The following is a 16,767-nucleotide window of genomic DNA, read 5'->3' as shown; positions in this document are numbered from 1 at the left end:
CCTCAGCTCCGCCCGCGCCACCGAGGCGGCACCTGCAGCTCCGGGAGCAGCACCAGCCCCTGGCGGGGCGGGGGGAAATCTCACCCACCCCTACACCTACACTTCCACCTCCGCCGGGCGGGGCTGGGCACGGGGGAAGCAGGGACACCGCGTCCTTAGGGCGGAGCACTCTCTGCCCGCCGAGGCGAGCGCCGGCGGGGCTGCGCCTTTAAGGGGCCGGGGGAGGCGGTGGCGGGCGGGCTCCTGCGCGCCGGGGCCGCTCCCTCCCGCCGTCCTTCTGTCCCTCCCCCGCCGGCCGGGCGGGCGGTGGGCAGTGCCCGTGGGCCGCCGCCACCGCGGGAGTGGAACGGGGCACCGCGGCATCCCGGCTCCCGCAGCCATGGCCGGGCCCCTGCGCCGCCGGCTCCCGCTGCTCCCGCCGCCGCTGCTGCTGCTGCTGGCAGCCGGGGGGCTGAGAGCGGCGGAGCGGAGCGGTGGCAGCAGCAGCGCCATGGAGGAGCTCGCCACCGAGAAGGAGGCGGAGGAGAGCCACCGGCAGGACAGCGTGAGCCTGCTCACCTTCATCCTGCTCCTCACCCTCACCATCCTCACCATCTGGCTTTTCAAGCACCGGCGCGTTCGCTTCCTCCACGAGACCGGCCTGGCCATGATTTACGGTGAGTCCCGCCGGGGCCGCGGCTCCGCCCGCGCCTCAGCCCCCGGTGTCAGCCCCGGCAGGTGCCGGCAGGGGCGGGGGGCGGCGGCGGGCCCGGTGCCGGGCGCGCCCCTCCGTGCCGCCGGAGGAGCCCCGAGCCGCTAAGGCTGGCGGCCGGCAGCGCCCGGGTAGGCCAAGCCCCGGGCAGGGGGAGCCCCTCGCCGCAGAGCCCGGCCGTCTCCGCCGGTGCTTCTGGATCCCCTCGCCGGCGCCTTTTCTGGGGTTGGGGACAGAAGGACACCGAGGGGGACACGCGGTCCGCAGCCTGCCGTGCGGCGGCAGAGCGGTGTCCTGCGGGAAGCTGCTCCCCAGCGCCGTGGCCGTGCTGCCGGGGACAGCAGTGAGCCTCCCCGCCGCGGAAAGGCAGCTCGCCGGCCGTACTTCAGCAGCACGGAGCGCCGAGCCGTGCCGGTCACGGCTTTGGAAAGCGCCATGGCGCTGCCCTCGCCGCGCTGTGGCCGCACCGCGCCGAAAGGAGCGTGTTTAGCCTCCGGGTTTGCTCCCTGGCTATCAGAGCGCTGCTGTCACCCGCGGCCCGCGTTTGCGGATCCCGGCTGACCGCAGTGACACTGACCAGACACCCTGACACTGTCCGCGGCTCATCCCGAGTCCTCCTGGTGGAACGAGGGCTCTACTGAGTTGAGTTCGCCCACTGCAGGCCCCTCTGCTCGGTGGATGTGAGTAAAGGCGACAGCAAATCCCTCAGGGGAAGCCGTGTCTCCCCTGCGTTTATGGGCTGATGGTCCAGAGCAGCCGGATAATGTTCGCGGAGCGGGCCCGCTCTCCCTGGTGCTGGCAATGCCTGGCGCAGAGGGCGGCGGGTGAGCCTGAGCTGCGGACGCAGAGCCCTCGCTCCGCGGGGAACTCCAGAGCTGTGTTCCGTGTTCAGCTTGCCACGCAGAGCATAGTGGGTTGCGGTGAAGAGCAGCCATCCATTTGAAAAATTGTCAGCGGATGATTGGCTACTGCCATAAGCGCCGGGGGCACTTCTTCTCCTTCGCCAGCGGAATCTGTTCCTGCTGAACCGTGAGAAATACCTGCGCGATGTTGGTCGGGATAAGCGTGTTGAGGGTAACCACACATGAGAAATTCAGCACTCGAGGGGAGGGGGGAAAATGAAGCTTTTCCTCCCCGATGAGTACTACTGCTCTTGAGGGCTATGTGATTGCTTGCAAAGCAGTGGAATTTTCCTCTGCTGATGCTTCTCTTAAACCATCCCAATTTGCTCTTAGTCACTGATCTCTTTGCTGCATTGCTGTGTACTTCACATATGCTCATTGCTGAAAACCAAGAAATTAACAGCTGGGCATATAAGTAAGTTATGCACTGGCATGATAATGCTTAGCAGCTGAAGAGTGCCCAGGAGACAGTAGATTAACTATCTGTATTGATTGGAAAAGAGACAGAGTAAGGTGGTACTGGAGATGTCTAGATATTTCCCTAGTGTTGTCACCTTTGGAAAGTTCATTTATGATGTTTTATGATGATTTTAGTGGCTTAGTTTATGCTGAAAAATCTTGTGTATGTGGGTGTGCTAATGCATGCAGTACAAGTGTCAGGGCATCAAGGGCATTTGGGTATGTGTTTTGATGAGCTGCGTGGGAAATGAGAAATTGTTCAGCTGGAGAGATTCTGCCTCTCATTAAACTCAAATTAGTTTGCTCTAACACGTAGTTCCTGATCTGTGAAAGGGGTGTTAGGTTCCCAATTTGATGTGCAAATGCTGAAATTTTGTTTTAGGAAAGGCACTGTGCTATATCTCTTTCAGCCCCACTGGCAGCATCCGAAAAAAGAACAATTGGCTCAAACTATTACATTTTCTAAGCGTGCCCTCATTTAAATAATTTTGCTTTCACAGATTGTTCCTCAATATACTTGCCTTCTAAATGATTCCCCTTATTATATCAAAATACGTGCTGTTCTCCCTCCCAAACAAACTGACTCTTGCCTTTTCATGGCAAGCATCCTAGGAGACTTGTTCAGTGAGTTCAGTTCCTACCTAGCATGGTTAACCTCCATGCTGATAAAGCTCTGCTGAGACCTGGCTTCACTTTAACATTTCACAGACTTTCTATAGAGCAAAAAGAACAACACAGCAAGTGCCATAGTAACTTTCTGTTATACTTCTGATAATTGGGCTTGAGTCTCCTCTTCCTGCCTTGCCGCTTAAAAGACAGCGGTTAAACTGATAGATGGGTTTCTATTTTGCTGGTAACTTGCTGTCTGAGAAATGCACTTTTAAAAAAGCTATGTATATATTTACAGTGCATATGTCTGATCACTCTGCCTTAAACACAAAATCATAACGCAATTTGTCAAGAGTTTGTTGTTTGAGTTCTAAAAGCGCAAGTATCTATTAGTGCTAAATAAAACTGAATTTAGTGCTAAAAATTGAATGTTGAAGCCGTAACAAGGGTGCTGCTCTGTGGAAGTTAAATACTAGCAAATGTCAGCTGCTCCAGCAACAGTATTGCTAGCATTGCTGATGCAAGTTATTGTGGAGCAATTAAAAAATAATCCAACAGAACCCAAGCAAACACCACACTGCCACAACAGAGAAATAAGGAAATTGAAACCTTGCTGACACGTGTATTTCAGCTTGTGATAATGATCATGATGCTTGCTTGTTCTTAGTGTTGGTCAGAGTTGGAGGATAAAGCGTTCCAAGACATGTTTTTCCTGAAGAGGTTCCGTGGTGACTTTGTTTTACGGGCTTTTGTGCTCTGCTGAGAAGCATCACCATATGGTAGGAGCAGCAGGACATGGACCATGCCCCTGGACAGCTCAGGGTGGACTTAAGGGTGAGAAGTGATGGTGGGCCCTTGTACTCTGCTCCTTAGGAGGCAGCCACCTGGATAAGCAGGTGTTTCCTAGCAGATCCAGTGGCAGCGCTGCCAGTAGGAAATTTGTCCCCTTTGATAAGTGGTAATTCAGGCAACTGGCCACCCATGAATCAGCACAGGTGTCAGCCCTGCCAGGTACCTTCTTGTCTGTGGGGCTGTTCTGGAATGTCTGGGGCCACACGTGCTAGTGATGCAGATAAAAATAAAAGCAATCTGGACTTGGGTACAGTGAAAGAAAAACAGTATATGAAGAGGAATATAATACTTCTATTGCCTTCTGTGGAACACAAATGAGAGAGAAGCCGTGTGTCTTCAGAATAAAAATATTATATCTGTTCTGGAATACTATGTATCAGACTAAGTTTCTGTGTCCACAGAGTAGATACAGAAAAGGTCTATTTTTAGCTCATCTGGCTGCAGTGCTCTCTGTTAGAATTCTAGTATCTACACTTGCTAGAGATGACCTGACTCATCTCCACTGCCAGCAAAATAATGTCAGTTTTGGTTTTTAATAAGCCACTTTGACATAAGCCTCCTAATACTAGATTTAGGATCATAACTGAGCACCCAGTTTTGAGAACATTATCCTTTCTCTGTCAACCTGCTTGTTCTTCCTGAATATTATTTTAAATCACTTCACTAAAGGCTTTAAAAATTAGTCTTGCTCAATTTTTCGGCTGTTCAATATGTTTTAATTGTAATGCAATTTTTTCCTGTATGCTTGCTTTATGGCCTGTGGCTGGGTGGAAAAATTATAAATTCATCTTGTGAGAGAAATTTAGTAGAAATGCTATGTAGCTTTTATTAATCTGCATGTATTTCAGATCTGCTCCTCAGGCAGGGGTAGTTGGATAGCTTATAATTGCTGCTGCTTCTGAAATACCTTTGGAGTACAATTCATCTCTAGTGCTCAGGGCAGTGATTTTGGGTTTCTTTCTTTGTTTCTGTGCGTTAGGGTTTTGTTGTTGTTTCTGTGGGTCTGAGGGTTTTGTTCATTTGTTTCTATAAGGGTAGTTATAGGTTCCTATAGGTAATCTTCAATTAAGATAAATTAGTTCATTTTTATGTTTGTTAACTTAATCTTCACCAGAAGTTCTGTCAAATCAGCACCAGAAAACCCTCTGATCATGGCATAAGCCAAAGAAGAGAGAAATGGCAACATGTATTTCTTTTGCAGGAGGAAGCCTTTGGTGCCACACCTGGCTGCTAAAGCTGGTACTGCTCTGCAGCACCGTGTAATTGCAGGAACCAGGCAGAGGCTGGAGGGGGAAGGTGTTCCTCTGCATGTACTGTAATTCTCATCTGAATTAGAAAGTTATCACAAACAGATGCCAGATCTGTAATACTGCAGAGCTGACACGCCTGCCTGCCTTCTGCTCCTGTGTGAGTGCTCAGGTTGTGTTGGCTGGAGTGTGCTGAGCTGAGGGGAGGTAACCTGATGTCTGGTGCACAAGCTGCTTTGTCAGAGTGAGATGGTTCCATGATAGGTTAATGTTGCACATCTCTGGGCCCTGTAGGAGCTTGAGGTTTTTCTTGTTCCAAAATAAATTTTCTGAAGTGGACACACTTCCAATTTTTCATTGCTACTTTGCAATAGAAATATGTCTCTATACAGGTCTGCCAATGATTCCCCCTGAAAGAACACAAGGACTGAGCTGCTCTGTAGATGGAGAACATCTGCAGCTACTCTAGTAACTTCTGCTCTTGGTGAAGATGAGGAAACAGAAAAGGAGATGGTGAGGGGGTATATAAAAGCTATCAAGTCCAACAGCATGCCCAGAATTTCTTCTCATCTTTTCCCCATCTCAGTGCTTCTTTACTTAGTCTTTGGGGATCTGTATTTCTGGCAAGAAATTGTTGTGAGAGAGGTCTGGGTTCTCACTTGTCTCCTTTTTATTTGGTAAAGTAGGCCTTTGTTTTAAAGATGATCATAGAAAGGTGATAGGGAAAGTTTCCTTGGCTGTGTTAACAAAAATCTGTGTGACAACTAGTGTGTAATCTTATCTCTGGATTTCACAATACTGCATTGTAAATTTTCTGTAATGAACTGTAATTGGTCATTCAAACAGAATGAACAATTCAGATTCTTTTTTTTAGAAATGTAATTTAAAAATATTGTGCTGAACAGAAGTGTTTATAGCTGTGTATTCCTTTGCAGTGTACCTTTAATAAAACTTTCTCAATTCCTGTGCTTTGGAAAGATTAGAACACCTGAACACTGAAATTGCCTTCACACAAAGCAATTATCTACACAGCAGGGAATGCTTCTGGGTCACCTGTACAGGCAGTCCTGGGCACCATCTAGGAATATCTGTGCAACCTGTGAAACACCTTTAACTGAACTTGTGAAACACCAGAAGCTGAGTGTCCTGGGCTCACTAAGAGAGTTACTAGAGAGAGCTCTAGACCTTGCTCTGTGCCCTCCCAGCACAACTGGAAGCAGATGTAGTCCTTGCCTCTGACTTATCCAAACTCTCCCTTCTCAAGGGATTGGCCTTGACTCCAAGCCAGGATGGGTTCCTGCAGCCCGCATAGATAGCTCTGGAAGCAATGATGGGAATTGATTCCCTGTGACAGAAAATTTTCATGGTTCAGCTAGCTATGATCCTTTTATATCCTCAGTCCCCCAAACCTCACTTTGTAGGTGCATAGCAGCCCTTAACCCTGCTCCTTCCTTCTCAAAGTTGAGCTCCCTTTATCAATCAGCTCTGCAGAGTACTTCAAAACATCTTAAGAGAGTTGAGTGAAACCTTTTTCTCACTTCTGGTAGGGAGCTATTTCCACCCCCATCTGCTGCTATCTGAATAACCATTATCTCCATTAGGTAGAAATGACAGCTTCACCTTCAACTGATTTAGAAACCAGGTACCTGAAGCAGGAACCTCAGCTCCACCATTATTAAAGTATAAAAAAATGTTAGAAGACACAGTTTGCAGTCCGGAATTATGACCTCTTAGGGGCCAGAAATAAGAATATTTTGCAGTTCTTATCTAGGCCTTTAACAGGTGTTGTGTACCATGGATGCTCTCTCCTTGCTTATGTGCAGAATGATGAACTGTCCCTGTGTGTTCAAGAGACAGCCTCAGTATTTAACTCAAATCTGTTGTTTCCATGCTGACAGCCAGAAATACCAGCTTGTAGACTTAATTCTTTCAACACAGAAGTACTTATTTGTGACTCAGGATTAAAGCTTTATCCCCGTTAAATACTGAATATAGCCTTTCTCGCCCTGCTCTAGACTAAGTGGTGTCTACATTGAAAGAATGTGATATAAGCAATTCTTTTAGAAGAGTATTTATGTTGAAGGGATTTTTACTAGTGTTGTAAAGAGTACACAGTCATTCTCAGCAGCTCAGATCTTTTCTGTCTACCCAGAGATAGGTAATTTAACTAAAGTGCACTGCTTTTTTCTCCCCTATTAAAAAGCACTTCAGCCTGCAATTAGCTGAGTGTGAAGGGAGAAAAGCAAAATTGTGGGAAACTGCTGGTTTGGGTTTTTTTCCATGCACTGAAATCAGACAAATCACTTTACTTTAGGAGGACCTAAAGGGCCTTGAGAGCTATGGTGGAAGAAACTGTTGGGTTTTGCTTTTTTTTCTTTCACTGGGGAGAAAGAGTTGAGGACTCCCTCTAAATTAAAGTTGAGGAGATGAACTCTGCTCTTAGCCAGAGGAGATCTGTGGTTTCTTGTGCTTTCCTCATGGCTTTGGTATTCCACGTTGCTTTCCAAAGGCTGGGTGGAAGCTCTCCATTCCGCTTGATGTGGATATATGTGTGAGTGATCCATGGAGAAAGATCACACCCTGTCCTGGCAGAGCTCTTGTGGCTGCAGCACTGCTGCCAGGGGTATCCATGGGCTTGGCTACACTGCTGCCTCAGCAATGGGGCAGATCTGCTGCCACGGGAGGGTCCTGGCCCTAATGCCACACCGTGGGATGTGCAGGTTTGCTGTAGCCTGGGCTTCTTCCCCACACCTGTCACTTTCTCTGTTTGTAGCTTTTTTCAAAATGTCTCTTCCTTGTTGAAATAGGTCTGTAGTAGATGGTTTTAAAGGCACCTGAAGCCACCAGAATACCTGTTGAATGTTTTAAACGTATTTGAATATATTACTGGTTCCTCCTCTGTTACCTTGTAAACTCCTTGGAAAGGGAAGTTTGAACAGCAAAGCTGTGGGTCTTGGTGTGCTGGATTTCTGGAAATGTTTAAATAAAGTTGTCTGCTTATTCAGAATGTCATGCCTTTCCATAGCCGTCTTTATTTCTCACTTAGACTTAAAAAAATAAGCTAGGCTTGAGGAGATTTTAAGTAAGTTTGACACGTGCACCTGCTCCTTTATTGTGAAACTGGGGGACTGTTTAACAAAAAAAAAAAAGGGATGGAAACAAAGGAACATGCTACAAATGTGTTCTAAAATGCAATTAACTTGTCTGTGCAGAAGATGACAGTCTTTAATGTGCTGGCTGTTTATGGGAGTGTGGTGTGTGCACCTGCATCTCTTGCCATCAGCAGCTCAGTGAAGAGAAAGCTGCTTGGTGTCACCTGTGTGTGAGACTCTTCCCTGTGTCAGCTCTGCAGCAGGGCACGCCTCGTCCACGAGCGGTGCCGACACACTGGGAACGTGGTTTCTGCTTCTGAGGCTCAGAGGCTGCTCCATTAATTCAAGAACCACATTAAATGTGAAAAGTGCTGTTAACCTTTGCCACTGCTTTGAATACGAGATGCTAACAGAAAGATGTTGTAACTGATGATAGTTTAAAAATAGCAAGGGTCCCACATGGGTATGACTAGCTTTTGGTTTTTACTAGGAATCCGTTAGAATGAGCGCTATTTTCTTCCACACTAATTCTAAGAAATTACTTCCCCCACACATACACTTCTTAGCACTTGATATCAAGTCCTCCAGTAGTGAAAGGGGACCTGCATTTTAAGTGCCTTATGCCTCTCTGCTGTTGTTTTACCGCTGCACAATCCTTCCTATTTCTCACTCCTTTGTAACAGTCTTCATTGTACTTACTGATTGTGTAATGGCCTTTCTCCTGAAAAGGTTTTCCTTATCCACAAGAAAACTTGACTGTTCTTCTTAAAATGCCTTCTTAGTGAGTGAATACCAACTTATTTTAATTGGCTTTTAGCCTTGCTGTGTAATTGAATTCTTCTTGGGAGCCTGACTTCTAAAGGCTCCCTCTGAAGCATCAAAGTGGCAAACACAGAGGGCTCCCTGGCTAGCTGGGAGGAAAGGGTATTCAAGGCAAATTGAGGAGTGAGTGGAGTTGACATCACTGGTTACACTGCAGTTTTGCACTGTCTGGAAAATACAGGAATAATGTGGAAAAAGAAAACTGGTGTAAAGGCTTATTTCTGTTGGGGAAGTGCCACCTGATGGTTTCTCCTGGGTTATCTTTGATATTTTAGATGATTATTATGTAATGTTATATATTAAGAGATGAGGAGGCTGACTGTAAGTGACCTTTCACAGACATGCCTGGCAGGGTTGGCTGTAGCATCCTCTCCTGGCTCATGAAATTCAAGTGGACACTTGTTGTTTGGTTTGTCTTGAAGATTTATACTTTGAGAGTCATCTCCATACTCTGCACAGCATAAAGGGTGTGGCATTGTCATACTTATCTGCAATACTAGTGTCTTACAGGGAACATATTCCCACCAGACACAAGTTACAGTGAATCATTCTTGGAAGAAGAAAAGTATTTTGAAGATATGTTGGTGTGTGTGAAATAACCTTTATGCTAGAATTGACTTTTATGTAGGCAGCTGAGTGTCAGGACATTGTTTCAGGCTAACCTTTATTGCTTTTGATCTCTGCACAGCAGTATGTCTGACTTGGCAAAAATTTGTTTATGAAGTTGATTTTTATATCTAGACAGTTTTAACCTTCTTTCAACCATGTTCACTTTCATTAAAACAATGTATGCACACACAATCTTTCTGATTATCTTCTGCAGCAATACATAGACTATAAAATTAATCTTTTCCTCAGCACTACATGACTGAAGAGCTGGTGAGTGATTTCCTAATGATGATCTGCTTGTTAAGCTGCAGTAACAAAATATAATTGCAGCATACTCTGATTATACATGTGCCTGCATGAAACAGAGAAATGTCAACATAGATATCTTGGTGATACTTAGTACTTGATTATGTCCCCCATTTCCTCAGGGATCCATAAAAAGGGTTTATTGCTATTGCTGGCAAATGCTTGAATCTACTTATTTCAGCATTTTCATTTTTTGATCCTAATGGTTTTGGGATCTCTTCCAAAGTATAAAAGATGGGATAGTTACATTATTTTCGTTCTCTGTACTTCAAACAAAAATATCTAATCTCATTACATCAGGTGCTTATGATGTTAGATACTGTTTTGTCAACCCTAATTATAGATAGGGGTTGCATAGTAATAATAATGCAATAATTGCATTATTCTTTGTTCATACATATGATATAGCCCCTCTTCTGCAGACTGAGAGTTTGGGGCAGGAGGCGTAAATGCGACCTAATCTGCATTTATGATCACTTAACCTGTGAAAGCTAAGGCCCCCCATCAGGGTCTCAATCTTCTAGGTACTGCTTGAACTTATAGTTATGTTCTTAAAACAAAAACAAACCCTAAAATCTGCCTCTGAAGCACTGGGTTTGCTATGCTCATTAGCCAAAGTCAGAGGTTGTCTTTACTTCTATGTTACCAGGCCACAAGTTGTTTTTCTGCAATTCTACCACAGCTCTAAGAGAAAGCTGAGACTCACAATTTTTGGAGCATGATGTCTACAAAATTTTTAGCCTCCTTTTGCTCTTCTTTCTTCATTTTAATGATGATGATACATAAGCCCAGCTCTCCAATGGTTCCTGTGGGTATTACTATTGTCATGTATTTTATCTCTCCTAGAAATCGCATTATGCTGACTGTCCGTTTCTCTTGTGGGAATCTCCTAACACTCTTTCCTTGTTACTTCATTTCTCTCCATGGTGCATCCAATAACTTATTTTAAAGCTGACAGCCTGGATTCCTCTCCATACATCAGACATACTTTTTTTCCCAGTCTAAACTAAAAACCTTTGCTCACTTCCCTACCTCATGGGAATGTGAGGATTGGCTCAATACCAGAATGGCTGAAATAGCTTGTCATTTTTATCTTCCTCCTGCTACCACAGTCTTCATCACTGAGACTGGTTCTCCTGACTGCTAATGAAACTATCTGTGCCTTGTCTTCACCTGTAACCTGTTTAAGCTGTGGAAGTTATTTCTAGGTCACATGTGAGTAAGGCATGAATTCGTGTGTCTATCTACATATCTGCAATCCAGGCTTTCATTTCAGCATTGGCTCCTTTGATGTTCTGGTTCTCGAGGCACAGGAGAATTTTGTTCAGATTAAACCTTTGCTGTTTGTATTGTAAGAAACTTCCCTGACCCTCTCTTGCTTTGTTTCAGCATTCTCAGCTGTCCTCAGTAAAGTGAAAGATAAAGATGCCACTATCTCTAGGACCATTTAATTGTAGCAAGAATCAAACTAACATTTTTAACTTGCTAATAGACTGTGTCAAGACCAAAACCTGATTTTTAGCCCTTATACTTTAAAAAAAGGCTTAAAGTTTGACTTGTGAACAATGTATGGATTTCACAGCTCTGAGAAGAGAACTTGGACCATTGTGACTGTTTACCCCCAGGATTATGTTACAGAATTTTCCTTGAGCAGTCAGCAAGGAAAATTGAGTTTATTTGCCACATTTATAGTAAGCAACAAATTTATAACAAGTTTATAAGAAAATCATTCTTTCAGTAAGTTAAGGTTTCCAGGATCTTCAGAATACTTAAATGCAGAAAAGGGCAATGCATAAGAACAATAACAGGAGCTTTTGTAATTATGTCAAGCTGCCAGAATCCCAATGATACAACATGTGCATGGCATTTTTGATCCTTGAACAGATCACATTTGACCTGTGTGTGTTCACCCACGCACACATGCACACCTCAGAGCTGAATTACTTTCCAGAATAGCCTGTTCTTGTGTAATACTCTGTCTGAGCACAGAGACAGATTTCTGATGCTTCACTTGATTGGAAACAGTATTTCTTTGCATTTGATTTAGTGTAGAAAATATACCATTTTACGTGTGGATATGGTATTTCTTTAATGATACCAGAAAAAATTGTCAGCTAAAACTTAGGTTCTTCTTTCTATTGTCCTGATACATGAACTGAGTGCATGTTGCGTGGAGAATATATAAAGGTCTGTGAATCATATACTGAGATAAATATATGACTGGTGGAAAGCTGATACACCTCAAGTTAATAGTTAGGTATACTCCTAAATTTAACTGCTCTTACTGTAGGTGGTTTTCCTGTTACATTGTATTTGCCTTACTGGTTGAGAGGCTTGAAACAGCAGCTTGTTGACAAATGCAGATTTATGGGAAGTTCCTGCTCAAATAGGGGCTTTCTGAGGTTTGGAGGCAGTGGACTGGTGCAACCAGGAAGGTGTTGTAGAGCTGTTAAAAAGGTTTGGGAAGACATTACTTATTTCTGTTAGCAGCAGTTTGCCAGAGATCCATTCCATAATGCTGAGCTTCAAAGATAAGGAAAATTAATTTGAAAACAGTATCATATTTTTAAAATGTCTGTAATGTCTGGAGCAAAGCTCATTCTCATCCTGTAACTCACACTGACCAAGTTCCTCGGACTAGAAGTTACTACTGGGATGTCACATTTGCAGGAAATGTTCTATTAGACAAGTGGTTGTATTGGCCAGGAAAATTTATCTATGACTTAGGATTTCATGGTCTTGAGAATCAGGCAGTCTTATTGTAAGCTTCAGTGAGCAGGAGGTCAGCCAGTACTGAAAAAGTCACCTAATCTGGCCAGAAGAAGTTGCAGAACAGATTCCTTCAGCAACAGGTACCTCAAGGAGAAATGCTTGGCTGAATTGTGTCTGTAGAGAGAGATGAAGGCAGAGGACTCAGGCTTATTGAAATGGACTGAAATGCTGACTATGGAAAGAAATAAATATTTGGGGGGGGCGGGGATATGAATTTTTTTAGGGGTGTGAAATCAATGGCTGAAAAACTGAAAGTTTTCTGCAAAGAAGAAAAATATTCTGATTTACTAGTCTAGTTTTCCTTGCTGTATTCCTGTGCTATTTATTTGACCTTTCTATTTAGTCTGTGGGTCACAGTCTAGTAACCTCAAACCTTTGAGATAATAAATAGGATATCCTGAAAAAGAACACTTTCTCTTAGGAACTTTACTAAGGAGGGGGTCCTGGCTGTGACTGGGGTTAGGCTGTTGAGGTGTACAGTGACAAAGGTTTTTGGAAGTCAGTGCCAGTTACACCATCTCTGAACCACCGCAAGTAAATTGCTCAGACCTTAAAAATGTTTTCAGTCACCTGTTCATGCTGCTGCTTTTTTTATTTTTATTCCTCATTGCTTGATACAACTACAGAAACAGTATGATAGCAGGGACCAGGGGAATAGTTGGACTAATGCTGCTCATCAGCTTGAAGCTAGAATCCAGTTTTTATCACTGCTTGTTTATATGGGATGGGGAAAAAAAAAGTGTGCGTATTTATAGCTCCATGAAATACCAAGTATCCAAACAATATAAAATCTTTTGAGTTTAATTTTTACCTCTTAAAGATGGAAAATAATGCTAGGTCTAAAATGCAACAGGAAAGGTTTGCTCAAGGTTGCTTGGGAAACTCAGTGCTGAATCAGATCATGAGCTGTGATTCTGTCCTTATTCAGTGATTTCCATCAGCGTTGTCTTTACAGTTCCAGGAAAAGCGGAACCCCTACTCTGAAGCAGCTGATGCTGTGCATGCTTTCTGCTCTTGTAATGATCACACAGGATCCCAGCTAAACACGATCTGACTTTGCATATCCACCTGTGCCTTTTTTCTTTATAATAGCCATACAAAGCAGGCAGGCTGCCACGTCTCTTGTGGGAGAAGTGGTGTGAGTCAGAGAGTGTCAGGGTGATGGAGTGCCCTTCCCCATGGCTGAATCTCAACATAACACAGAGGAGTGGAGTGACTTCTTGTGGCCCTTTTTTTTCTGGTCAACTATTATGAAAAGAGGCGACTAATTTTTTTTTTAAGGGTGTCTGAGTATTGGTAAAGCAATTAATGGAGGGTTTCCTGGGGTTTCCTGCCTTGTTGTGTTTTGGTGTTTGCCACAAGTGTCTTAATATTGGGCTTTGTGTGCATTACTCATGTTACAAGATCCTCTCAGTCCTTTATTTTCATTTGGTTTGGTGCAAATTTTTAGTTACTGTTATGGCAGAAGGACTGTGTCATACCTTGTTAACTTTCAGCTGAATTTAATGGTAAGTTTTCCACTTAGACTGCTGGATAATATGATCTTTTACTCAGAGAATAATCAAAACTAAATCCAGTCCTCAAAGCAAATACTTCTGTAGAGACCAGTCAGTATACAGGATAATGAATATGTGAATTTTATCTATGTAGTGATATTATCTGCCAATCTTTTAAAAAAATTGTTATGTTTGTGGCCTGCGACTTGGCAGCCTGGCACTCTGGGTGTTTTCCCAGTGATCTGGCAGCTCAGTCTGTCAGCATTTAGCATGAGCAATTTGGCACACCTTTTGTCAGAGCATTGCTATTGTAACAAGTATGACACTTGCTCCTGCACCCATCTGGATCTCATAGCCTGAAACATGTTGATAATAATGATAATGCTGTGCTCATCCCTGAAGTCCTGTTCCAGCTATTTATTCCAGAAGAATACGGTAGGCTGAAGAGTCTATCTGATTTCCCAGGATAATTAGCTCCAATCCCAAAACTGGTTCTCAATACCTAACAGCTAGGTAACACTTCACTGTAAGGCATAGTTATCCAATTTGATCTCCCATTTATTGTTGCTTAACCTGCTCATATTCCATAACAATGTCTCTTGCTTAAATTGATACAGGTTGTTTAAAGTAAAAGCAAAAAAAAAATCTTTTCACTGGGTGGCATTTGCAATTGTATAATTTATTTTTAGAATTTGGGAGAATTATTTTTTTATTTGTGTTGGGCTTTAGCAAAAACACTGTGAAGCTGGTTTGCCTGCTACTGAGGAAAGGCTCACTGAAGCAGGAATTCTCTTGAGGTCCTTGGCATGAATAGACATTGCAGCAATAATTTTTCTTTTCTCAAGAACTATTTTAATTGCTGCAGCTTCAGAACACATCAGTGTCAGGACCTGACATGAACATACTTTAGTACAGAAGCAGCAGAAAGCTCCACAATACCTGCAACAATGTTTCAGCCTATCTGTAACCTCTCTTTATTTCTGTCATTCCTTCTTTCTTCAACTTACTGATCCCTAAATAAAAAGGAATGGGGAAAGGTAGCCCTTCTGTGTATTTGGGAGGGAAGGTACTGTGAAACAACTTTGTTCATACAGAAACACATGTGATTTTTGAAATACAACTTTTAAATGATACAGTGCTTCACAAATAATTTTTACTCAGTTTCTATCATTTTCCTGTTTAGTTTGTAATGTGTATGTTTTCTAGCTGACCATTGTACAGATCAGCAAATCTTCAGTGCATCCTCTGAAGGCTTGGATTTTCTTTGGCTTGATTTTCATTACAGCCCTATTGCTATTCTTTGCAATCTGAAGAAAGCCTGCATTCATAAGGATTACTGCATCTGCAATGGATGAAGAATAAGTAGGAATGATGAACTCCAGCGGTCATGAATGGGCAGATTGTCCCGGACATTTATTCAGTTGTCAGTATATTGTGGAGTATTTGGGCTGAAAAAAATGTTAGCATTGGGTAACATACTCTTTTTATTAAAAGCACAGTAGAGTACTCAGAGAGGGTGTATAGTCCAAGACACACTAGCACAGCACACGCTGTCTCTCTTGCTAAGTGTGATTGATTTGTTTATTTCTCACTGAAAGCTTGTAATTTTAGATTTTAATTCTACTTTCCATTGCTAGCTCTGCTTATCAGACAAGCCTTATCAAAAGGTGCTTGCAATTCTGAGTGGGATGCTGCACTGTGTTATGCCAGGAGCACTGAACAAGGAATACTCGGCTGTGCTGGTGGAATATCAGAGTTGATTCTGTAGTCTGAAATGTTCCCTGTGCTTCTCAAATAAAAATAGTACTGTGACCAAAAGTGCCTTCAGATTCCAATTTACCCTTGATGGGGCAGGTGTTGGTAAACGCAGATTTTTTTTCCATGGTGTTTGGATAAAGCACTTCAGCAGTTCTGTCCTCGGTGATAACAGTCTCTTCTGCATAAGATGTTAACTGAGCAGTTGCTGTACTTTCAGATGCCATGCAGCATTTCCCAATGCTCCATTACCAGGGCAGTTTAGGAATATCTCATGTTAACATCTGGTTCAGCTACAACCAGAACCAACTTCAAACAGATAATACATAGGAAGCTAGTACAATGTAATTTAAAATAGTGAATTACGGTGAGATTGTTTGGTGCTTTAGAGGGTATGTGTAAGTAGCGTGTCTGGTACAGACATGTCTTGACTGCCTGGGGCTTCTGATTCCATTGCCACTAGCTGGTTTAGCAACTGCAAAATCAAATACATGTAGTAAAAATACAGCATTTCAGTGGGTGTCATTTATTGCATACAGTATTAATATTCTGGTCTGAAGAAGGTTTTCTTGCCTTTGAGATTTCACTATGAAATCTCTTCTGGTTGAGTCAAGCAATTACAGCCAGACTTCGATGCAGCTACTGAAGTGGTGAATGTTAGTGGTGCTTTTCGAAGACAATCTTCTCTGAACAGTACTTTGCTACTGGTAGTTTGCTATTGACAACTCTTGCATGAAGGCCTTTGAATAGCAAACTAAGAGCTTGAAAAATAGCAGCTGTTTTGGAGAGAGAGGGCAGGAAGCAAGCAATGCGGAAAAGATTTTCCCTTGATGAAGACACAGTGCTATATAAGCCACCTAAGTGCATATTTTGAACTCTGGTTTCTTCAGCTTTTCTGTGAAATTATTTTGTATGTACTTGCCATCTTTAGGATCTTTGCTAGTGCTAGACTCAAGCACACAGTGTTGTGCTCTTTTGCATTTCTCTGCTAATGTACCTGTGTTCCCTTGTTTGACAGGAACTGGTGTGACTGCGTTTCCTGACATCAGGACATCTGTGATTATTGCTCAGATATGTTGTTAATTTAATATTTGCACTTCTGTACACATCAATTGCCCAGCTGTTACCTTTCAGGCTGGATTTGTATTTCTATAG

The 16,767-nt window shown here is 43.4% G+C and overlaps 1 protein-coding gene across 2 annotated transcripts in view; it reads left to right on the top strand.

Moving 5' to 3' along the window:
* The first annotated feature begins 239 nt into the window (after positions 1–239).
* The window catches only part of SLC9A7 (solute carrier family 9 member A7), a 69,088-nt gene continuing 52,560 nt past the window's right edge, over positions 240–16,767 (top strand). Inside the window, exon 1 of one of the 2 annotated variants that reach the window (XM_086880658.1) lies at positions 240–656. In XM_086880658.1, coding sequence (XP_086736784.1) covers positions 380–656 — 277 coding nt within the window. In that variant the 5' untranslated portion in view covers positions 240–379. The remainder of the gene's footprint in view (positions 657–16,767) is intronic. The other variant, XM_086880660.1, reaches the window with a different exon arrangement.

This window comes from Cyanistes caeruleus, chromosome 3 (assembly GCF_971803275.1).
Source record: "Cyanistes caeruleus chromosome 3, bCyaCae1.hap1.1, whole genome shotgun sequence".
NCBI lineage: Eukaryota > Metazoa > Chordata > Aves > Passeriformes > Paridae > Cyanistes > Cyanistes caeruleus.
Note: the sequence above shows the minus strand (reverse complement) of the source record. Positions and strands in the feature narration are given on the sequence as shown.